This window comes from Mytilus galloprovincialis, chromosome 10, assembly GCF_965363235.1.
Source record: "Mytilus galloprovincialis chromosome 10, xbMytGall1.hap1.1, whole genome shotgun sequence".
NCBI lineage: Eukaryota > Metazoa > Mollusca > Bivalvia > Mytilida > Mytilidae > Mytilus > Mytilus galloprovincialis.
Window position 1 is genome coordinate 61,189,785 of NC_134847.1, and position 25,456 is coordinate 61,215,240.

The 25,456-nt window shown below is 32.1% G+C and overlaps 2 protein-coding genes and 1 long non-coding RNA gene across 3 annotated transcripts; all 3 read right to left on the bottom strand.

The window, feature by feature from the left end:
* Positions 1-2,117: 2,117 nt before the first annotated feature.
* LOC143049540 (GTPase IMAP family member 4-like) lies at positions 2,118-3,163 on the bottom strand. The gene is made up of 2 exons (XM_076223148.1): positions 3,136-3,163; positions 2,118-2,638 (listed from the first exon to the last, which is right to left on the bottom strand). The coding sequence occupies exons 1-2, from the start codon at positions 3,161-3,163 to the stop codon at positions 2,118-2,120; spliced, it is 549 nt and encodes a 182-aa protein (XP_076079263.1).
* A 408-nt stretch (positions 3,164-3,571) lies between these two features.
* On the bottom strand, positions 3,572-6,444 carry LOC143048040 (uncharacterized). The gene is made up of 3 exons (XR_012969722.1): positions 6,345-6,444; positions 5,491-5,658; positions 3,572-3,697 (listed from the first exon to the last, which is right to left on the bottom strand). It is a non-coding gene; the product is annotated as an uncharacterized LOC143048040 (long non-coding RNA).
* Positions 6,445-14,960: 8,516 nt separating this feature from the next.
* On the bottom strand, positions 14,961-24,458 carry LOC143048039 (GTPase IMAP family member 7-like). The gene is made up of 3 exons (XM_076221472.1): positions 24,324-24,458; positions 18,865-19,032; positions 14,961-16,126 (listed from the first exon to the last, which is right to left on the bottom strand). The coding sequence occupies exons 2-3, from the start codon at positions 19,019-19,021 to the stop codon at positions 14,979-14,981; spliced, it is 1,305 nt and encodes a 434-aa protein (XP_076077587.1). The 5' UTR covers positions 19,022-19,032; positions 24,324-24,458; the 3' UTR covers positions 14,961-14,978.
* Positions 24,459-25,456: the final 998 nt, after the last annotated feature.

Below are 25,456 nucleotides of genomic sequence, written 5' to 3' on the forward strand. Positions count from 1 at the left end.
GCTATATCCATTGCAATGATTAGAAAGCCACCTTTTACTGTAGAATGAAGGGTTGTACGAATCATAGAAAGACGTTCAGCGGAACGATATAAAACTAAGGAATTGTGGTATGGTTGCCAATACACATTATTGCTATTTGATCGTAAAACCTGTACCTTAGAAAAGAGGGACGAAAAATACAAGAGGGAGAGTCAAACTCATAGATAGAAAATAAACTGACAACGCCATGGCTAAAAATAAAAAGACGACAAACAGACAAATGATAGTACAGAAGACACAAAATAGAAAACTAAAGACTAAGCAACACGAACCCCACCAAAAACTAAGGGTGATCCCGGGTGCTCCGGAAGGGTAAGCAGATCCTGCTCCACATGTGGCACCCGTCGTGTTGCTTATGTTATTACAAATCCGGTTAATAGTCTAATTCGGTAGGTCACATTCGTGAAAAGGGCAAGGGTATTGTAGTTACGACATAAGGAACATATCCGATATCATCTGTGAAACGGTTATTCTATAACGGTCAAGAAAGGTTCTAGTAAAATGTTGAGAGAACGTCCGACTCCTCAGAGGAAAACGATTGTTGTATGGTGCCAATAGTTGAAAGTGGTGCAAATTCTCACATCAAGTGTCGCAGATTCCTAAGTGGCCATACAATTTTTGAGACAACTATCCATTGCTACTTTGCCAGAATTGCACAGAAAATACCCCAGGAAAAAGCTCTTGGTTGCTAACTGGTGTACAAGAGGTCTATTCCAGGTAATAATTAAGGAAGTTGAATTGTCATGGTTTAAAAGAGAATTTAAAAAATGATCCAATGTGTTTATAAGATCTTTAATAATATGTTTCCTTACAAAGTAAACCAGTTAACATTTTTTTCTATAACTTGGTGTAATTCATTGCATTGTGAAGAAAAAAACTCCGAACAGCTCAACAAAGTTACTAGCTACAATTAATTATACCGTGACTTTCATAAATCACCTTATTAGATATTGCTTCAATTGCTTTTTCGCTGAAAGAAAAGGCATCTTACTATACTTATGTCAATCACGTAAAAAAAAGTGGTAACCGATTCCGATTTAATCATAAAAAAAGACAAAAGCTAATAATACATTTTATTTTATATTTTAAGAAAAAGAATGCCCTACAATAATGCAATGTGCAACCTTGTAGATGTGCACGAGAAACAAGATCATGTTAAAACTATTTTAGCAAACTTTGATTCAATCTGATTGGATTCTAAAGCGCTGGGTACCAGTTCAATCAGTTATGACTTGCTGCTATCATATTTAAATCTACAATCTATAATTACAATGTAGTATGCATACAATAAGGATAGAATTTACGGAGAATATTCTGGATATAGGAGATAAATAGTTTTTCTTAGAATCCAAGGAAGCTGAGGAATTTCTTTCCACCTTTTAACAAGCCTGAACCTAGTTTCTTGAAACCTCCAATGATATCAGACAGAGCTCCATCGTTTTCATTTTCTACATTGTCCCTTTCTTTTTGTCTAAGTTTGTCCGTTTTCATTCTTGATTTATACTCATCATCCTTTCGTTTAAGTTCTCTCTCCATTTCGCGATCCTTTGCTTCTAACTCTTTTTGTAATCTACGATTCGACTCGTCTAGCTCTCTTTGTAGTTGCTCTCTTTCTCTCGCAGCACTCCTTATTTCCGACGATTTCAGCTGTTGTTGTAATGATTCCATTTGTTTCTCCATCCTTCTTTTGTCTTCCGTATCGTATCGACCACCTGAGTTTTTTGCGCTATTAAGCTTTTGTTTCAGACCCTTAACCTCCTTCTCAAGTAACCGCTTTTCTTCTTTACCCTTCGCTTCCTGTCTTTTCTTGGAGTTCAACTCTTCCTCGATTCTGCTTTTCTCAAAAATTTCTTTTTCTAATCTTTGCTCATATTTGTACTTTACTTGTCTCTCTATCTGTCCCTTTTCCTTTCGCTTCTCTTCTTCCAGCTTTTCACGCTGCGCACGCATCCTTCTTTGTAACGTTAGCTCTGCTTCTTGATATATTTCACTTGTATAACAGGACCCGCCATTATTAATGACCATTCGATCGACCATGTCATAAAATTCTGCCACTTGTTCTTTTCTAGACTGTCCTGTCATATATCGATATATCGATTTCCACACTGTTGAAGAATTGCTGCCAGTTCCTGTGGTACATGCCTGACGTAATCACAGATGGACTGATTTCTTTTTGAGAGGTCATCTTTCCTGGTGAACAGAACTATCATGTATCGCAACATTCCCTCACCAAAATGATCAACAAAATGGCTGACTGTGTCTTGCTCTTCTTTCGTGAATCTACCGAGACCAACAACTAGCACCATAGCGTGCGGTCCTGGAGATGTCATTCCTATGCATTTAACTATTTCCTTGGTAACCTTTTCGTTCGTCATACCTGTATCAAAAAGTCCGGGTGTATCAACAACTATTACTTTCTTTCCATTTTGAGTACACTCTCCCCGTTTGCACTTGCTCGTTACGGAGGAAGCAGAAACCATGGATTCGAACTGCTCTTTACCAAGAAGAGAGTTTCCAGTGGCACTTTTTCCAGATCCTGTTCTTCCAATTAGAACTATACGAATTTCATTACTTGCTTCAAAATCTGTATGTTTTGAATCTAAAATGATTCAAATGAAAAATATCTAAAGAAAAATGTAAAACAATCTATGTCTTTGTTAGATTAAACCTAAGTGTGTTTTTTATATACTTAGTAAATCAAAACTCAACAAGCAGAAAGTTTACAGACAACGACCATATCAATGGTTTGTCTGGTGATTGACTCTGCAACTCAATGTCCACCAGCAGTGACATCAGCCAGCTCAGTAATCGGTTGCATGAAAATTCAACGATGTGGTCATTTTCTGTATATTTTTCAGTTTAGACACTTTAAATAACTCAAAACACTCAGGTTGTTGGTTACCTCTATCTATACAACTGTTTGTACACCTGACGTAAATTTAGGTTTTACCTGAAAATCAATCGAAACTCAGCAATGAGTCTTATGTAGTCTAAACCCGCAACTTGTGTACATAATAATGAGGCTTGGATGATTTTGTATCACGAATTATCTATATAACTTCTTGTATACCTAACGTACCTTAGGGTAATACCTACCAATCATACGAAACTCATGAATTGTCATGGAATATCATTGATGCGATAGTTTTTTTTTTCATTCATAGTTCATAAAATTTGAAACACTAAATATTTTCTATTTACTCTCATTCTATTTTAAGCGGAACTGGTGATTCTTGTGTAAACCGAAACACTGGCCAAATAAGGCAATAGCCTCATTTGGTGACGTTTTGGTTTTATTGTGTTATTTAGTTGTTACCTCATTGACTTGAACCGACACCACAAATTGTATTTATGTTTTGAACTTTTTTCTTTCATCAAGATAATTAAGAAATGTACAAATTTACTGTAATTGGAGTCACAGAAAAAACTCTTCTCTGAAAAATCACCATGTTTAATTCAATGGCATGTTAAAATGGAGACATTACAATGTTCACTATGCACCTTATACGTATAGATTAAACTTCACTATTACCTTGCAATAAAGATGGAAAACTATCTGACTCGGGGTTACTTTCGTGTGTAAAATTCTCTGAATAACACACTTGACATCTTTTGTAGGAATTTTTGTTTGTGAATGTACATCTCGTACAAGACCAATCTGCAAAAAAAAAAAACCCCAAAGAAGTCATTCGATGACGAATAGAAGTCCTTCCGTGTTGAAAATGAGTGCTTGCATGTTGTATCCCTTGTCATAAAAAAGTCCTTCAATGTCGCAAATCATTGGTGAAATCTTTTATTTGCAAGGCGTACATGTGTTTTATATCTTAGTGATAAATGACAGCAGTATGTAGAATAGTGTACATGGTGCCCTCGGTTTAGGAAGAACATACTTAAAATTGTTGACACTCAATTTCGTAAAATGTAATCCCCTCCTTCACCCGGCTTGCATTTGAATATTGTTAGAAACTAACCATTGAAATTTGTGATGGTATGATTTGGTTATTTCAACAAACATGGCCTAGGCAGTATCTGCTCTCAACAGTTAAAGTACTATTATTATTAAATTTATAGTTAATGAGAGATAACTCTAAATCATATGACATTAGACAGTATTTTATTGACAATCATGGTTCCTTGTCGGGCAAGATACATAAACATAATTCAAAGATTATTATAAAACAAGTTTTTAAAATTTAGATTCAAATAGTTGATGACATTTGTCTAACTTATTACAAAATAACCCTTAATTGATATTATACTAAACGTATTGTATATTAAAAATTACAGTTGGAAGTTATAATTGTGGTGTATGCTTAATCTTATATACGAACTTTAAATAAAAATTGGCACATCATTGTGGCCTTCATTATGATAACTTGTGTTAGTTGTTATTTGCCTTCAGCGGACCACAAAAGAGTTCTTCCATATCGCAAAGGAGTTACTGCGTATCACCCTGTTACATTAACTCTACAACTGCATACAGTTAAACAGAAGGTGTATTGGTATATACACTATTTCAAATGAGCATCTGAGTTCATCCTCGGTTTTCTTGTAAATTAAATGTGAGTTCGTGTTTACCTAGCTTGAAATCTATCGATAAACCGTAGTGTTACATCTTATCTTTACCCCGGGCGGCTTAGAGCTGTAAATATGATTTCGACAATTTCTATCATTTCTAAAGATCACGACAGTTTTACAACTTTTATAAAGCTAAGATTTATGAAACAAATTACACAGGAAAATTAAAATCAATTTCTTAAATGAAGGTAATCAAGATAAAAAAAAAAGTGAAGGGTCATATAATTAAACGGTATGTCAATGCAATTTAAAAAGTGAAGGGTCAAACAATTAACCGGTATGTCAATGCAATTTAAAAAATGAAGGGTCAAACAATTAAACGGTTTGTCAATGCAATTTAAAAAATGAAGGGTCAAACAATTAAACGGTTTGTCAATGCAATTTAAAAAATGAAGGGTCAAACAATTAAACGGTTTGTCAATGCAATTTAAAAAGTGAAGGGTCAAACAATTAACCGGTTTGTCAATGCAATTTAAAAAATGAAGGGTCAAACAATTAACCGGTATGTCAAAGCAATTTCGGACTAAAGTAATAGCATGAACAAGGAATATAACTCGTAATGTCGAAAAAGATAAATAAAGATTCTACTAAATCTTCCTGATGGTTACGATATAAATCCAAAAAAAGTAAAATCACAAAAATACTGAACTCCGAAGAAAATTTAAACGAAAAGTCCCTTAACAAATGGCAAAATCAAAAGCTGAAACACATCAAACGAATGAATAACAACTGTCATATTCCTGACTTTTTGACAGGCATTTTCTTATGTAGAAAATGATGGATTGAACATGGTTTTTATAGCATCAAATTCCATTATAGAGATATTGAAAATTTAAACATTAAACTTTAAAATGCAAATTGAAGGCAAACTACCTTTTTTATATGTATAGCTGCTCATTGGTTTCGTTCTGTACCTGCAACTATTTTCCAATTTTTCAGGTTCTTCAATCTTAACATTTTCACAAACTTGGCAACAAAACGAATCAGTCTCATTTATAAATGTACAACGCTTGCACGTCCACTTGGACATTATGTTGATTCCTGAAATAAAAAAAAATAGTTCAATAGCAGTGAATAGTGAGATTGTCATTTAAACTGAATTTTACTGTGCGTATTGCTTTGTGTTTTTTTATCCCACATTTGCTAAATGTATAAGTGGATGTCTGAGATCTCACACATTTTTGTTAACATCGCCACATATGTATGCGACTGTCGAAAGTCAGGAACCTCTAGCCTTTGTTATCCACGAATGCGTGTTTTTTTTTTAATTTTGGTACATTTATATGCTAGTATGGCGTCTATTTTACTGCACAAGTATACATAATTGTTTAAAGACCAACTAAAGCCCGCGTCCTTGTGCGGGATTTTCATGCTGCATTAAAGACCCATTGGTAAACTTTGGTGGTTTTCTGCTTTTTGGGCTCTTTCACACATCCCCCGTTTCCAATCAAGATTAAGATATCAAAGGATCAATTAATCACAATGATCAGTAAGGACAACCAACGATACATTCAGAAAGTTCGAAAGAACAGGAATACTGATAGTTGTTTCCTTAATTGTATAAAATCGATAGTTCGAAAAAGAAGCCATGTTGATAATTATTCATTATTTGTTAGTGTTTATAAGTCTCGGATTTTACAGCTTTCTTTCTATGTTTATTACCAAGAAATATTAAACAATTATGTAAGTGATTTTTTTCGTAGAAAAAAATAAAAACAAATACTCACTTATATGGTGTACAAACTTTAAAACCGAAATTACTTTTACATTATGTCAGTACTTTAAATAGTATAGTATCGTGATATTGACTTTATCCAGAAGTTTATTACTAGACTTGTTATGTACTTCTGCTATATCGAGGCTATATCATATAACGAATAATAGGACTATAAATTATACCCGAAATATGAATAGATTTAAATCGAAACAGTCAACATATACAATGAAAAGGATTATTATTTGTAGAAAACCGAGTAAGATTACAATTGGGTAGACTATCAGGAAAGGTAATCAAGATAAAAAAAAAGTGAAGGGTCATATAATTAAACGGTATGTCAATGCAATTTAAAAAGTGAAGGGTCAAACAATTAACCGGTATGTCAATGCAATTTAAAAAATGAAGGGTCAAACAATTAAACGGTTTGTCAATGCAATTTAAAAAGTGAAGGGTCAAACAATTAACCGGAATGTCAAAGCAATTTCGGACTTAAGTAATAGCATGAACAAGGAATATAACTCGTAATGTCGAAAAAGATAAATAAAGATTCTACTAAATCTTCCTGATGGTTACGATATAAATCCAAAAAAAGTAAAATCACAAAAATACTGAACTCCGAAGAAAATTTAAACGAAAAGTCCCTTAACAAATGGCAAAATCAAAAGCTGAAATACATCAAACGAATGAATAACAACTGTCATATTCCTGACTTTTTGACAGGCATTTTCTTATGTAGAAAATGATGGATTGAACATGGTTTTTATAGCATCAAATTCCATTATATAGATATTGAAATATTAACAATTTCAACATTAAACTTTAAAATGCAAATTGAAGGCAAACTACCTTTTTTATATGTATAGCTGCTCATTGGTTTCGATCTGTACCTGCAACTATTTTCCAATTTTTCAGGTTCTTCAATCTTAACATTTTCACAAACTTGGCAACAGAACGAATCACTCTCATTTATAAATGTACAACGCTTGCACGTCCACTTGGACATTATGTTGATTCCTGAAATAAAAAAAATAGTTCAATAGCAGTGAACAGTGAGATTGTCATTTAAACTGAATTTTACTGTGCGTATTGCTTTGTGTTTGTTTATCCCACATTTGCTAAATGTATAAGTGTATGTCTGAGATCTCACACATTTTTGTTAACATCGCCACATATGTATGCGACTGTCCAAAGTCAGGAACCTCTAGCCTTTGTTATCCACGAATGCGTGTTTTTTTTAATTTTGGTACATTTATATGCTTCTTAGTTAAGTGTGGCGTCTATTTTGCTGCACAAGTATACATAATTGTTTAAAGACCAACTAAAGCCCGCGTCCTTGTGCGGGATTTTCATGCTGCATTAAAGACCCATTGGTAAACTTTGGTGGTTTTCTGCTTTTTGGGCTCTTTCACACATCCCCCGTTTCCAATCAAGATTAAGATATCAAAGGATCAATTAATCTCAATGATCAGTAAGGACAACCAACTATACATTCAGAAAGTTCGAAAGAACAGGAATACTGATAGTTGTTTCCTTAATTGTATAAAATCGATAGTTCGAAAAAGAAGCCATGTTGATAATTATTCATTATTTGTTAGTGTTTATAAGTCTCGGATTTTACAGCTTACTTTCTATGTTTATTACCAAGAAATATTAAACAATTATGTAAGTGATTTTTTTCGTAGAAAAAAATAAAAACAAATACTCACTTATGGTGTACAAACTTTAAAACCGAAATTACTTTTACATTATGTCAGTACTTTAAATAGTATAGTATCGTGATATTGACTTTATCCAGAAGTTTATTACTAGACTTGTTATGTACTTCTGCTATATCGAGGCTATATCATATAACGAATAATAGGACTATAAATTATACCCGAAATATGAATAGATTTAAATCGAAACAGTCAACATATACAATGAAAAGGATTATTATTTGTAGAAAACCGAGTAAGATTACAATTGGGTAGACTATCAGGAAAGATGATATTATAACAATTAATGAATATAAGAAGAGCTATTACACGCAACAACTAATATGAAGAAAGAGGGTGAAATAAAGAGACAAAGAACATTTATATGGATAAATCCGATCATTTTACATGCAACACGTTCGTTATCTCCCTTTGTAACACGTTGTGAAATTGAAACATAAAATAACAACAATATCGAACTCCGATGAAAAATCAAAACGGAAAGTCCGTCATCAAATGGTGAAATCAAAAGCTCAAACAAATCAAACGAATGGATAACAAATGTCAAAATCCGGACTTGGTACAGGCATTTTCTTATGTAGAAAATGGTAGATTGAACCTGGTTTTATAGTTAGCTAAATCTCTCACTTGTATGACAGTCGCATACAATTCTATTATATGGTTGATGGGCGATCAAAACAAACAGACATAAAAGGTCAAAAACTTAGGTGCAGCTTTCAACATTGTGGTATAATCTTAATCACTATAAAAACAAATAAAATGTAACTGAAGATAGATAGAAAAAACATTGCCAGTGAGACAAATGTGATCAAGTGGCCTTACGTTTCGCTGTGTAGATATGGCAACAGTGGTATTCCGATCTTCAAATCATGTTAATCAATCTATAGACAAAGAAATAAAAGTTACAAACCAAATCTGAAGGAATGATGAACTCCAATAGCAGATAAAGGGTTCGTCAATTAGATAAGCCTCACGTGATAAATATACCTTGTATGAATAAACATGAAGTGTTGCAGTAGAGACAAATAAAAATGATGGCATTGAATATACAAATTGACGAAGATAAGAAACATCTTTCAACAGTCGAAGCCATTGAAAAAATAGTGGTGGAGTTTGAGAAGTTTCCACATACGTGAACGAAACCTTACGAGGTTTAGTGGCCAGTAAGAGAACGTACGCAAATTATAACCGTAGAAAATTATTTAAATATTTCTAAATAATTTGTAGGGACCAGCTAGGAAAGAAAGTTCTAAGTCAATATTTTCCTTCAACAAATTAAAATTCATATTTAAGTAGCAATGTTTGGTACTTAAGTAGAAGTCTTTGGAGAAAGATCAGAATTACCGCTAGTTTAATTATGTTTTATAATAGTGGTTTATCCTTTGAATATGTCTTCCTCGATTAAAAACAACACTAACATTTCTTAATCGGTGCCTCAATTTTCAGCTCTTTCTATTCAGAAAATTTGATATTGATTTTTTTTTGTAGGTAATTGAACATAAACACTAGATATATTGTATACGTTTGAAGCCTGGCATTTTCTATTCTTGCCATAGTAGTAGGGTATCAAAGTGATGATACACCCTTTTCATCACATGCCATTGAATTATTATCAACAGTAAAAGAAAAAAGTAACAAAAGTACCGACCTCCGAGGAAAGTTCAAAACCGAAAGTCCGTAATAAAATGGAAAATTCAAAAGCTCAAACACACCGAACTAATGGATAACAACTGTCATATTTTTTACTTGGTGCCAGTATTGTCTAATGTGGAAAATGGTGGATGAAACTTGGTTTACTAACAGGCTTCTCTCACTTGTATGAGAGTCGCATAAAACATATGCTGGATTTTATTTGGCAAACATATAAAGTCTTTACGAAGCTCCAATATAAAAACGAATAATCAACATCATAAGGCCGTGTAAACATTTAGCTTATCTCGGTGTGGTGAAGTGTACTGAACACTGAAACTAAACTGTAGTACGTTCCCATCGATAAAAATCAATATTTATATATAGTTTAAATTCGGGTTTGACAACATGTGGTCGATAGTCAACGTAGGCATTGTGTGTGTTTAGTGTTAAGTTTACTAGATATTAAGAACATGGATTACGATTATGAATAGTTAAGAAAGTTACATTTATTGAATGGAAATTTTTTGAAACATCATGAATTAATTTATTTACCTATTTGTTTCATTTAAAAAAAAATTAAAAATCAATCAAAAACATGATTTAACACCCTTTGTAAACCATTTGATTTTCAGTGGGAGGAGGACAAATTCTACTAATGGAATATTTATTTAACACAACTGCAGCATCTCAGAGGACAAAGGAACATATTTTATATGAATTGGTATTTCAGATACTCCTGTTTCATCTTCATGATATAATCCTCGAAAATAGAAGAACACCTTATTGAACGTTCAGATAAAACATAAAGTCGAATAAAAAAACGGGATGAAACTCAAAAGTCCAAATATTTAAAAAAAAAAAAAAAAAATATAAAGAAAAAGTCTTAAATTTTTGATATTTCAAATTTCTATACACAAAATGACTAAAACATACAAAAGAAAAGGATTAAAAAGTAAATTTTAAATCGCAAACCCGTTAATCACAAGGATTGTGTATAAAACAACATATCATTTTTGGTGTTTTCGGATTTCAATTTGTGTTCTATTTTGGAGTTGGCGCTACTTTGTCGAGCTAAGGTGTTGTATTATAACATAAACTGTTTTTTAAACATTTTTTACAGTTAAATCTAGCAAAGACTCGGAGAGACATAGCTTTAATAGTACAGTATAGTAAAAACATAATGGCCCATGCATACTTTTCCTATTTAGTACAAATTAAGAAAAATATAAAAGTAAAAGGGTATATTCATTGAAAATAACCACCTTCATTAAGAAGACCAATAGACATAAGCCTGAAAGGTGGACTCGCATCACCTTAGCCACGTCTAGAGCCGTTATCAAAATACAACATAAAAGAACAACAACAAAGAGAGGGAAAACTGCAAAGAAAATACAGAGAAACACAACATCAGCATTTAGAATCAATAACTCAGGACCTCCCTGCATTTTGTTGTGAAGTTGACATTGAAAAGGAGTAGGGACAGAATGGTCAAAATAACAGTACAAATAGAAAGCTATTTACAGTAAGATGCAAGGTGTTCAGAAAGAAACACACATTTCACATTTAATAAGTTACCATTATCAAATTATAGGTGTAATACCATCAAATCATAGTACGTCACATCCGATTGCAAACGAAAAACGGTAGAAAAATAATATTCCCTTGAATTTGTCAGTTGTAGGAAATTCATCCTACATTTCATTGCACTAAAAATATATGTGTCTAGACAAATGTCTTGGGCCTTTTCAAAGCACCATTATTTTTTTATTTATTTTTTCTATAGACTTTTTTGGAAACTTGAAGTTACATAGTTATTTAAGCTTGTACACAGGAAGAAAAAGGAAAACATTTGGTTGGTTAATTCCAGTAATAGTTATTTTGTTATATGCAATGAAACATTACGTGAAGATTTTGCAATAGTATTTGACAGGATTAAACTTTCCTCATGCCAAGTATTTCGTTATTTGAAACAAATATAATTGATTTTGTTTCTGAGACAAGTGAGTGTGACCATCCACAAGAATTTGCAGTAGTCCAATTTTTCAATACTTCGATACTTTAATTTTTGTTATCGTAGACTGTTTAATTTTGTCTTTCGTTAACGTTCCGATATAGCAATAAATAAAGGCAACAGTTACTGTAGTATACCGCTGTTCAAAACTCATAAATCCATGGACAAAAAACAAAATAAGGGTAACAAACTAAAACCGAGGGAAACGCATTAAATATAAGACATAACACTAAATGTAACACACATAGACAAAATCCCACGAGAATAACAAATATAACATATATATATATAACATCAAAACCAAATACATGAATTTGGGATAGACAAGTACCGTGACACGTCTTATCGCAATGTGAATTTACACTCAAAAATAAGAAAAAACAAACGACACAACGTTATAATGTAATACACACAGAAACGAACTATAATATAACAACGGCCATATTCCTGACTTGGTACAGGGCATTTTTAAAGGAAAAAATGGTGGGTTGAACCTGGTTTTGTGGCATGCCAAACCTCGCACTTTTATGGCCATGTGAAATATAACATCAAAATGACAACACAGGACTACAATATAAATAAATTGGAGAACACAATTGACAAAGAATCACACGAACAACAGCCAACAAAAGGCAACAAGTTCAAACTTTTAATACGCCAGAAGTGTATTTTGTCCACACAAGACCTACGTGTGACTCCAGATACAAAAGTTTGAAAGCCGAAACGAGTACAAAGTTGAACAGCATTGAGAACCAAAAAGATCAAAAAAGTAGTGCCAAAAACGGCAAGGGTTTTCTGTTCGTTACCAGAAAATCCCTATAATTTAGAATAATTTATACTTTTGCAAACAGTAAATTTTATAAAATGAATATTCAAAAGATGTACATGATAAAACTGAAGTATTAAATAATTACAGGAAACAACTGAAATACATTTACATAACCAGACATTTGAAACACAAAAGTAGACACATCCGAATAAGTTTAAACATCTACGCCAATTGACGTTCTATTTGAAACTGAAAAATGACGAAAAAATGACGTCATTGAATTTGTAAAACAGATCATCAAAAAATGAAAAACGACGTCACATAAGAATGAATAAGATAGAATTAGGATTGATTTAAGATTATATATTTGAACTAAATACTGACATTGCATATAATAACAAAGCACATTTTAATACTTATTTATGTCAGACTAAGGTAGCAATTAACTATATTATAAAACTATGTCCGGTTTGTTATGAATCTAACTTCAAACGTAAAATATCGTACTGATTACGTTGAACGAAATCAAATCTAATAAATAACATTATAATGTACTTTGCGGTTTTTATCTGCGTAACTTATTTTAACAGATTATAGGGTGTGATTATATAAAGTCTATGATTGCACTGTTATGGTGTATGTGCATCATTATCACTGGACCAATCACAGCTAATTGTGATTTAATTTTCATCATTATCTTTTTTAGTATTATTTTTTTATAAATGTTCTTTCCTTACCTATGTTAAATCCTTTCCAATTACGGTCTAACTGATTATATCATGGTCCTGCAAAAGCATATTCTATGATTTATTGTAAGTACATAAAATTTAGTTCCCTGGTGACACCTGGAAAACTGAAATCGGAAAGTTGGTCAAAGTTTTCTAGCTGTAAAGTTGGCTTGTGGGAATGGACAATTAGTAGTACCCATTCGAATACCGACTTTAAAATATCAATCCAGCAAACTCGGGAAGTATGTTATCAATAGCGTTCAGCATTTTCAAAATATCATTTGTAACTCGAAGAAGTTCTTTAAGCATATTTATGGACTACTATCAATTAAACGCTTTCAAGACCTTGACCTTGTTGAAAAATATTCCGTATCAACTTCACAAATAATACACGATGGTCTTGATGCATAGATTCTGCGCACTGATCATAGTGATGTTGTTTATCATCTTAACAACGTGTTTTATTGTTATTTCATTTGTCTTTGTTCTATTATTAATATTACTTTTACTGTTGGATTGTTTCAGTATGTGATATCCATTTAACGTGGCTCGGTACTTATACATCCCGTCAATGTGTTTGTATTGTCTTTCATTTTTTGCTGGTGTGTTTTGTATACTTTTTGTATTTCTTTGGTTCTTATAACGTGACTCTGTACTTTAAAAGATCCCGTCAGTATGATATTGTTCTATTTTATGTCATTATGATATATTTCAATGATGAATTACAAATGATACGTTGAACCACAAACGTCAAAATAGTGGAATTAACTATTTGTGGATTCTTATAAAATTCTATATAACTTTTGGACTGTTTTAAATCTCGGTCTATTTCTGAAATTAATTCTTACATAATTTTGATTTTTTAACCCTGTATGCTAACATTGCCTATGTGAAATTTTAAAATTGTTTGTATATACATTGAACGACAAATATATGTGACGTATCAAATTTTCTGACGTCAAACACGCGAATCAATGAATGTGTTTGTAGATAGATGTTTTTGTGTTCTGTTAAGTTGTTCCTTTTAAAATTGTTACACGATGATGACTGCTGTACCCATATTTTGACTATTTTATTTATTATGTCTGTTTAGTTCACGCATCATTGTAAATATAACGGAATTTGACGAGACTGTCATCAAAGTGAGAGGGTTAGCGCTATAAAACCAGGTTTAATCCACCATTTTCTACATTTGAAAATGCCTGTACCAAGTCAGGGATATGACAGTTCTTGTCCATTCGTTTTTGATGTGTTTTGTTATTTGATTTTGCCATGTGATTAATGACTTTCCGATTAGATTTTCCATTAAGTTCAGTATTTTTGTGATTTTACTTTTTTTTCATAAATAACCTTCTTTAGTAATTATGGCTTAAATTGCTATTTCGCTAAAAGAATTTTTTTTAAAAAGTTATTCCAATCCCGTCAAAAAAGAAGCAGCGTATTTCTTAGTAAATTTGAAAAAAAATACAAAAGCGAGAACTGCATATTATTCTATATTTCAAAAAAAAAAGAATGCCCTACAACAACCCGATGTGCAGCCTTGTGAATGTGCAGGGGAAACTCAATCAGGTTAGAACTACATGTACATGTATCTTAGAAAACGGCTTGCATTTTTTTTTCACAATTATAAAGGAATATAAAAGAAAAATTTGCACATTTGATTAAATTATGATTGGATTTTAAAGCACTGGATACAATGCTGGTCTGATAAAACACTAGTAGAAACACATAAAATAAGGATGGACTTTAAGGAGCATGTTAATGTTACAAATATATGAAGTAAATATGTTTATTTTAATCCAAAGAAGCTAAAAAATTTCATTCCAGCTTTTACCACGCCTAAACCTAGCTTTTTTAAACCTTCAATGATATCAGACAGTGCTCCATCGTCATCATTTTCTACGTTGTTCCTTTCTTTTTGTCTAAGTTTGTCCGTTTCCATTTTTAATTTATACTCATCATCCATTCGTTTAAGTTCTGTTTCCAGTTCTCGCTTCTTTGCCTCTATGTTTTTTTGTAATCTACGATTCGATTCGTCTAGTTCTCTTTGCAGTTGCTCCTTTCCTATCATAGTACTCCTTATTTCCGACAATTTAATCTGTTGTTCTAATGATTTCAATGTGTTTTCTATCCTTCTTGAGTTCCATTCTTCCTCGATTCTATTTTTCTCTAAAATTTCTTTTTTCAATTTCTTTTCATACTTGTTTTTTATTTGTGTTTCTAAATGTTCCCTTTCCTTTCTCTTTTGTTCTTCTAACTGTTTAATCTGCACATGCATCCTTCTTTGTAACGCCAGCTCTGCTTCTTGAAATATTTCACTTGTATAACAGGACCCGCCATTATTAACGAGCATACGATCGACAAGGTCATAAAATTCTACAACTTGTTCTTTTTTAGACTGTCCGGTCTCGTCGTTATTGAAAGCAATATAGCGATTATCACACTGTTGAAGAATTATTGCCAGTTCCTTTGGGACTTTTCTAACGTAATCACAGATTAACTGATTATGTTTTGAAAGGTCGTCTTTCCTGGTGAACAGAACTATCATATGTCGCAATATTCCCTCACCGAAATGATCGACAAAATACCTGACTGTGTCTTGTTCTTCTTTCGTGAATCTACCGATACCAATAACTAGCACCATAGAGTGCGGCCCTGGAGACGTCATTCCAATGCATTTAATTATTTCCTTGGTAATCTTTGCGTTCGCCATTCCAGTATCAAAAAGTCCGGGTGTATCAACAACTATTATTTTCTTTCCATTTCGAGTAGACTCCCCCCGTGTGCACTTGCTAGTTATGGAGGAAGCAGAAACCATGGATTCGAACTGCTCTTTACCAAGAAGAGAGTTTCCAGTAGCACTTTTCCCAGACCCTGTTCTTCCAATTAGAACTATACGTATTTCATTACTAGCTTCAAAGTCTGTATGTTTTGAATCTAAAATGATTCAAATGAAAAATACCAAGTCAAATGTAAAGTCTTCTTACAGTTTAGTTATCAACAGCAAAATAGTAAAAACACAAAACAACTCAACAAAACCAAGATGGCAATGTACTTAACATAACCATATAACTTATTCTATTCGTGCAATTAACTGTTTCGGTGAAATTGAAATCCTTTATATAAAGGTATATCACGGCTACGTAGTAAGGTTGTCGTATCGAGGAGCGTTTAGTACACAAATTTTGTCAAAGTTTGATTAAGTTGGTCATGGATTAATTAGGTTAGTTGACGAAACGCGCGTCTGGCGTACTAAATTATAATCCTGGTACCTTTGATAACTATTCCTAGACCGATTGCCTCAATTCTTTTCAAATGAGCAAATGAAAGGAAATTACATGTTTGAATCTATACTGTAAGTCAAACGATCTAAATTGAAATTGTTGTTTTTAAGAAAGAAATGAAGGATAATCAAAATTTTGAAATTGATACTGTTTGGTTAAGCGATTGGCATGATTCAGTAAAGTGTCTATAAATTCGTCATGGTTTTGATAAAATTTGTCATGGTTTAGATCCAAATTTAAACATATTTGTTTCACCTTAATAATGATAGTTTGTGAAAAAATGAAGTAACACAATTTAACGATTGTCTACAAAATTTCAAGGAAGAAAAGCCTTAAAAAAAGTTGGTGAGCGTTATCGGCAAAACGTACATTTATACATTTTTTTGTGTGTTCCTACGATATGATTTATATAGCCACTGCTATTTTTAACTGACATTCGACATAATGAATTAAAAAAATGTTCAGTTTTAGCTAAACTCTTTTCTTTATACGTCCAAGATGGACATCTGCCCGGGATAATAATCGTGAGAGGTGTTTAAGAGTTGTTAAACTTTTAAGGTGTATTATTAAAAGTTGTCACATTGACAATCATATCATATCTTCTTTTTTTTTATATTATGTTTTATTTTAAGGCGTTCGAGGAAGTGCTTTATAACTTGGTTATATATGATAGCAATATGTAGAAAATAGTGTAGTAAATGAATGTGTCTTAAATGAAACTTTCGGATTTTTTTGTAGTTGATATTGGGCCACTTCTTCGAGCACATGTTTACAAAAATTCAGCCAATTTTTTTAAAAGTTGCTTAACGAAGTACATACAGAGAATTTGTAAAAACCAATTTGTAAAAGAATAATAACCTCCTTCTCCCTAGTTTCCACTTGTATATTAGTGTTTTCATTTACTATTTAAACAATAACGTTGAGAAAGGAAATGGGGAATGTGTCAAAGCGACAACAACCCGACCATAAAGCAGACAACAGCCGAAGGCAACCAATGAGTCTTCAATGTAGCGAGAACCTCTCGCACCCGGAGGCGTCCTTCAGCTGGCCCCTTAAAAATATGTATACTAGTTCAGTGATAATGGACGTCATACTAAACTCCGAATTATACACAAGAAACTAAAATTAAAAATCATACAAGACTAACAGCTCCAGACCTCAATTAAACTGATTGAAAGATTATGTCTTCATCATATGAATATTAGGCACAATCCCTCTCGTTAGGGGTTTAGTATCATACTATCATAACAAATATGGGAAGAACATAACCCGTGTCATGCCAACAACTGTTTTTTTTTCAAATAAATGTGTTTAGTTCTGGTGCAAAAACCCTATAAGTGAATCAATATTAAAGCAAAACTATGCAATCTCTAATGACCTGACAACAGTATCGTAACTATATCTCTTCTTAATAAGTCTGTTTAAAGGTTTTGTAAGCTTTTGAGGTGAACACTGACATTTTTGTACTTTGTAAAGAATATTAACATAAAAGATTGGATGTGAAATACCTGAACGTATAAGATGTCTGCATGTTGAGTTATATTTACGAACGAATTATTTCCTTATATGGATGATAAAATTTAGTAAATGTTTTGACTAGTTTGTGATATCGAAAACCCTGGTGTAATAATGTTTCAGTGATACATAAAACATGGAATTGGCGGCATCTGCTCCCAAGAATTGAGATGTTACACTATTATTAGCAAATTTACAATAAACGGAGGATAACTCGTAATTATTTGAATTTGACTTTTGAAAATTTTACATTTTAATAACTGATGACATTTGTCCTTTTTACCTATCAAAAATATGTTTTTGTGAGTTGACAGTACATACTAAACGTATTGTATATATAAAAGATACAATTGGTAGTTATACTTGTAGTATATGCTGAATTTTATACACGTATCTTTTCTTGAAATTGTCCCAAGTGTGACTAGCATCGTAATAACTATTCAGCTGACACAGGCACTTGTCTCAGAATTTATTTTTTCTATATTCCTTAAAACTAAACAAAAACGACCTATTTTTCTACAGCTTATTTTTGTGCTGATATTTTCGCTGACAGTGTTACATATTATCTTTACCACGGTCGGCTTAGGGCTGGAAATATAATTTAGACAATTTTCTATATCATTTAAATGTGACGATAGTCTTACAATATATGCTTTATGAATCTTTATCGAAAGTATTTAGATGATTTTAAAATAAACAAAATAAAAGTGAAGGGTTTTTACACGAGCATTTCGAACTAAAGTAACGGGGAAATTTATCTTAATGTTGCATTTAAGATACATAAAGATCTACCACGCCTCATCGCTGAATACGATATTAATCCAATATATATATTTAAAAATTCCAACTTTAAAATTCGGGGTTAATCCACATTACCTGTTTCATTTGTATTGCTGCTCGTTTCTTTCTGTGTGTAACTGCAACCGTTTTCAAATACTTCAATTTCTTCACTTTTAATATTGTCGCAAGTTTTGCAATACAGGGAGTCGTCCTCATTTATAATTGTACACCACTTGCACGTCCACATGGACATTTTGCTGATTCCTAATTAAAAACAATTTTAATAGCAATTAATAGTGAGATTATTCAGAGGCTAAATTCGTTTGTCCAAACGAAGACAAATTTTCGACAAATGGAGGTTTCCCGATTTGCTACCATACCAACCGTAGTACGAACTGAGAGCCGTCATAGAACTTTGAAATTAATTCGTATATGCCCGTAATGTCAATATATGCTTTATGAATCTTTATCGAAAGTATTTAGATGATTTTTAGCTACAACTTAATATAACTTTCATGTAGATATGTAACCTATTCAAAACAAACTATATTGTGTGTACTCGATTATGCTTTTAGCAGACCGTTCAAGTAACCGTTGCAACGAACGGTTTGTAATAAAGATTTATTTCCCCTGAAATTGCACCGACAAAAAGAAGCTAAACATGAATAACATTCGTATTTAATCCTATGTTTTCCTGTTATATTGATATAAAATTATAAAATGAAAAAAAGTTTGCTTTTTTGGGGGGTAGGCTTTTAGAAAGATAGATAAATAGATACTAGATAGATAGTTTATTAACGTCTCACCATTAATATACACAATAAAATATTAACATATATCATAAAGAACATCAATAGTTATTAATGCCATTCTCAAAAGAACTATGGGAGACAAAAAGTAAAATTTCATCAAACAAATAAAGGACTTTATAAAACTCAGGGACTTTCTATACTAACGGGACTCGTCTCTATTGATTTTAACTGATTACTAAGCCGCCTGTTTATAGCTACCACTCAACAATAAATTTAGTTTCGTATCTCTGATATACGATGCTATTAGTAAAGTTATTTGCGTATTTCACAGTTCATTGTAATTATATAATTAATATTAGTTGTTCATGTCAAATCTGATTAATAGCCATTTACGATGACAAAAAATATAAGATTTTGAGATGAATTATTAAACTTAGACGTATCGTTAGTATAGAAAGTATATAAATGTTTTAAAACGTTTAGGATCAGTTTTGGATAGACTTAGTAAACTTACTATATTTCATTCTTTTATTCTTAGTAATTTTATAATTTTTGCCCATTGGCATGGCATTTTTGCACTGAGAAAAATTACAAAAAACAAGAAAAGGTGCAGGAAAGAGCACTCCGTTTTTTATATAAGAATTTTACCAGCTCTCAGGAGGACCTCTTACTTAAAGCTAAGGTGCCCTCCTTGCAGATTTGACGGATAAGAACAATGGCTCTAGACACTTTTAAAATTATAAACAATATAGCTCCTGCGTGCTTACAAAATTTCGTGAATGTCAAAAAATCTAAATATTCTTTCAGGTATGTAAATATTCTTGAAATTCCACAGGTAAAGTCAACCCGTAACGGTAAAAAATCGTTCATATTTGCTGCTGCTACTTTATGGAACAGCCTTCCAAACCACTTCAGGACTGAATATAGTTTTTCACATTTTAAAAGTCTTGTTCAGTCCTGGAACGGTTTGGAATGTCGCTGTTCTGCTTGCAGATAATTCTTGAGCTGTTTATTATTTATGTTGCTTTTGGTTGCTCTGGTCTGGCATGTTTTTACTTCATTCGAAAATTTGTTGCTCATTTTTATTGCATACTACGTATGTGAGATTTCAACTTTGTATTACAGGTTGTTTTTCTTTTTATGTCAAAATGCACTGTTTTTATGTTATTTATATGTTTTTATATTCGGTCAAAAGCTCCTAAGAGCTTGTGTTGCTTATTTGTACTTATGCCGAATCAAAATAAAGTTTTCTTATCTTAAAGTCCTTGTACAACTGTACTTATTAAAAGTTCTAAAACAAAATACGAAAACTTTAAATTCTAAAAATTATCGATATAAAAAACGTCTCCTTTTGTCTAAAATAGATTTGCAGGTTTTGGCACATTTGTAAATAACATCAACTTTTTGGCATCCCAACACAAAAGTTTCTCACGATTCGTATACATGTTAAAGTCCTCATTTTCACTGTATATGCATTCATAGAGTTCGTTCCTTAAATCACAATAAAGCGGACATTCAAGTAGTACATATTCCTCAGTTTCCATATTATTATCACAAATAAAGCAATTCCGTTCATGCATGGGTAAACGTTCGTAGCACCCGGTTTCGATTCGTATAGGTGCAACCCCACACATGAATTGTGAATATGCTCTACGTTGAACAGGAGATAACAGTGTTTTAAATAAAGTTCACAACTAATTTCTGTTTTGAATGTTCTATATGTCCTTAATTTGTTACCACCACCAACCATAATTTTTGCAGAATGCATTCTTGTTTTTTTATGTCAAAATGCACTGTTTTTATGTTATTTATATGTTTTTATATTCGGTCAAAAGCTCATCAGTTCACTTATTTTTAAAATCGGTTAAAAGTTTTTCGTCTATTTTAGCTAACAGCGTAGCTTTATGAATGTTCGTGTCATTATACCAGTCACTAATATTACACAATTCAAACTGCTGATAAAGTCTATAATTTGAATTTTTACAGGCTTTATAACGTCTAAAACTATTTTCCGCCCAGTTATGAATTCTTTTATCTAGTCGATCAGTGGTCATTTACCTTAAACGATTCCAATGATTTATAACGTTTCGCCACTGTCTTACACAAGGTGGTTTCCAGAAAACATAATAGTATAAGAGCTATTTATTGTACTGTATTTAATTGTACAGTTTGTCTGTATTGCTTCGACGCTTATGGGTGTAATTTTGCAATAAAGATGATTATTATATATGGTTCTAGTATACAGTTATCGTCCTTTGTAATATAGTCCCTTGTGTTACTTGTCATTTTTCCCTTCCAAATTTATTTCTTCATGTACATGCCTCATACATGCCTCAAATAGCAAGTAGGGGGGGGGGGTAAAATTGTAAGGGTAAAAAATGTGGGTCATGAATTAGCACTTCGGAAGCTGTCAAAAGATTTCAAGACCCTCTTAACCCTCTTGCTGCCAAAGGGACATTTATGGCTTCTACACACAAATCTTGTTGATTGTGTAGAACGTCAAAGGTCCATTGTAACGTCACAATACTCAGGGGCACTGGTAACGTCAAAAGACGGCGTCAAAAGGACGATTTTGGCGGGAATGAAGCAAACTGAATAAAATGCTTTAAAAGTATACTTAAAACGGATGTTAAGAAATGATAAAGGATCATAAGCTTGTTAGTACTATAATACCAACTTTACTAATTAACTAGTTTGTCATTTTTATGTAAAATGTTGCATTCTTTCGAGAAATTTGTTTTACGTTTTTTTCGAACATCTATCAATCAGAATATCTCCAGAATATAAATCAATAATCGTATTCCTAGAAAATAACCACAAAAAGGTAACTGCTATACTTGATTAAGCGAAATAATAATATTCATTCACAATACACCATACACGCTTTATTTAAAAGATAATTTATTTAGGGCTCAAATACCACGATTGAAATCTCAGTATTTTTTGGATGAAAGCACACACATATTAACCGATGTAGAATCTACTTGTATTGCCATACGAAATTTCAATACATTTTAAACCTGTTTTATCATGGAAGCACTGACTTAAAAATAAATGTTTTCATTCGAAATGGGGATGTTAATATAAATGATCATAAATGTGTAGTAGACACAAATTTTAATGATTTCTATTCCTATCATAGATATTCTTTCCCAGTGAAAAACTCTTTTTTCTGGCATTCATGACAGATCTTTTACTTTGTAGGACCCACTGAGTAATAGATTTATTGTATATTGAATTTCAGACGTCCTTAATATTGCATGAAATATTGTCCACTGAACGCTGAGAAGAGAACAGTTTTTCAATTAACAGATTTTAAAGCGGATAATTCGTGTATGCCAATTACAGTGTGTACTTTATCATAGTAAATGAAAATGAATTATTATTGATTCAGGTTCATGCACTTGTGGACGATAGTAAATTAATTTCTCCCCACGTTTTTACTATCATGTTTTTTTTTTTAATTCGTATTGTCTTAAATTTTGAGTAATAAGTGGTCAACAAAATAATAATAAACATGATTAAAAATAAGCAAAATGAATAAGGATTACAATTTTTATTTTAAAAAAATATTTCCTCGCTTACCGAAACAAGGATTGAAATCATGATATTTTAATATGACACGTGTGATACTTTACAACAAGAAGTAGTAAATAGAATCATAGAACAGCTCCTCCATGTCCTCGGATATTTATTTGTTTTTATCAATTTGTTCTCGCTTTGTTTTGGTTTTTTTCATTTTTGTTGGGTGCCGTTATTTGGCCGTTTATATAATGATTTGAGAGATTTTTTCACAGTATTTACCAATTACCTAATTAAAAACGAGAATAAATGTTTTAGTATTTTATAGGTGGTTAAGAATCATTTATGCATTTCACTTGACAAAGATAAAACATAGTCGCCTTCAAAGCTAGTATAGCAATTGGTATATTATTTTCACTTCATTTTAAGACAAGAAAGAAAAAAAAATATATTCCAAGGTTAAAAGTTGTATTCTTAAATAATGTTGCATTAAAAACATCGTTTATGACAATCTTGGAGCAATAACTTCCGTAAAATAACTCAAGTTATACATCGCTTTTCATAATTACGGCTACATTTACGCGGGAAAAACTATGGACGGCGGAAAAGCGCGGTTCTACAGAGAGGCACAAGTTTTGCAACGTCACAGATAAGAAACGTCAAGATGCTTTTGGCGCGACAAAGCAAGAAAAAAACTCGGCAGCAAGAGGGTTAACGCCAAATTGTCAATATTTTGAGCTAGAGCCGATGAAGTTTCTATAATTTTGATTTAATTTGTCCAAAAAGTAATACACCACACTGTAAACATATCATTGAGAAAGCGCAAGTGGGATTTTTTTAATTTCCATTTATTGACTAAAAGAAATGCAATACGAAATAACTATGGTCTCGGACCATATGCGAAACTTTCGGCAAATGCAACAAAATTATAACGCTACATTACGTTCAGTGCGAAAACCTTTTTTTTTTCACTTAGTAACATATTGGGGAGACACGAACAACTCAATGGAAATTAACGAATTATTGCGCTATTCCCTAAAATTAAAGGCTAAAATTAAACCTTTAAGAAATCACATCTCAGAAATTATATCTTTTAATATTTTTTTTTGGTCACAAATTTCTTCTCTCCTTATTTATTTTAGGTACTAAGAAACCTAAGCAATGGCTCTTTCGTAACATTTTCGGGAGACACAGAAAATGTTTTAAAAAGGAGGAATACGATGTGTTGAATAAAGAAACATGTTCGTAAAATATGATAAAATTACATTTTTATGTTAATACCTGATATATAATTTGGATGTAAATTCTACAATGTCGAACTTCTCACTACAGTTTTCCCCTCAAATGTTCAAGCCGTATAGCAGTTCTACGGACGTTCAAAAACGGCCGCTAGACTTTGAACTGACGTAATAACTAACCTCCAAGTTTAACGTTGTTAATATTATCATAGTGTTTCCCTCCAAAACAAATTTAATTGAAATCCAGGAGTAAGTATTTCTTACAGTCTTAATTTTCATTTGAATGGTTGCGTGGTTATTGTGGTTACATCTTACACGGAAAAAAAACCCGGCAATTCGTACAAGAAAAAAAATATCGATTTATAAAACTTCATTTTATTTTAATTTGATTCAATTTTCAAGCCGTATCACAGTTCTACAGAATTTCGAAAATGGCCGCTAGACTTTGAACTGACGTCATAATTAAGCTCCAAGTTTATGAATATTAAAATATTGTTTCCCTTCAAAACTTTTATTAAAATACATGCAGGAGTAAGTCGTTTTTTTTCAATTTTCATTTGAATGTTTGATTCTTGTGGTAACGTCTTACACGGAAAAAACGCAATTCGTACAAGAAAAAATATTTATTGATTTAATTCAATAAATTATTGATGAATCAAGACAGTTTACCGTTTAAAAATACGTAGCAAAGAATTTGTTTGGTCTTATTTATGCATTAAGGAAGGGTCTAATTAAAATATACCGAATACTATATATGTATCTATACATGTTTACGACAAAGAAAAACAGAGAAATAGATTTACATACAAAATTTTAAAGCATAAAATATTAATATGAATGACAGGAGATGATGAGCCTAGTTTAAATTACAAGGACATGTTAAGACAATGAACGTTCGTCGCGGACCGTCGTCCATGCGATTTACTAATCTATTTGACTTTTCTGATTTTCAAAAAGAAAAAAATAAAGAAAAAGATATGTGGGATCAACATCAATAAGAGAGTAACACAACAACACAAATTTAATCTACATACGGCCGAAAACGCTGGACACTTGCCTCGATTCTAGATAGGTTGTGGTGTAATTCATTTTTTAGAAAGGAAACGGAGTTTTCATTTTTTTCCTTGTGTTAATTACTTTGAATAAGGGCTAGTAAAGTGGTGAATCTTGTTGTGT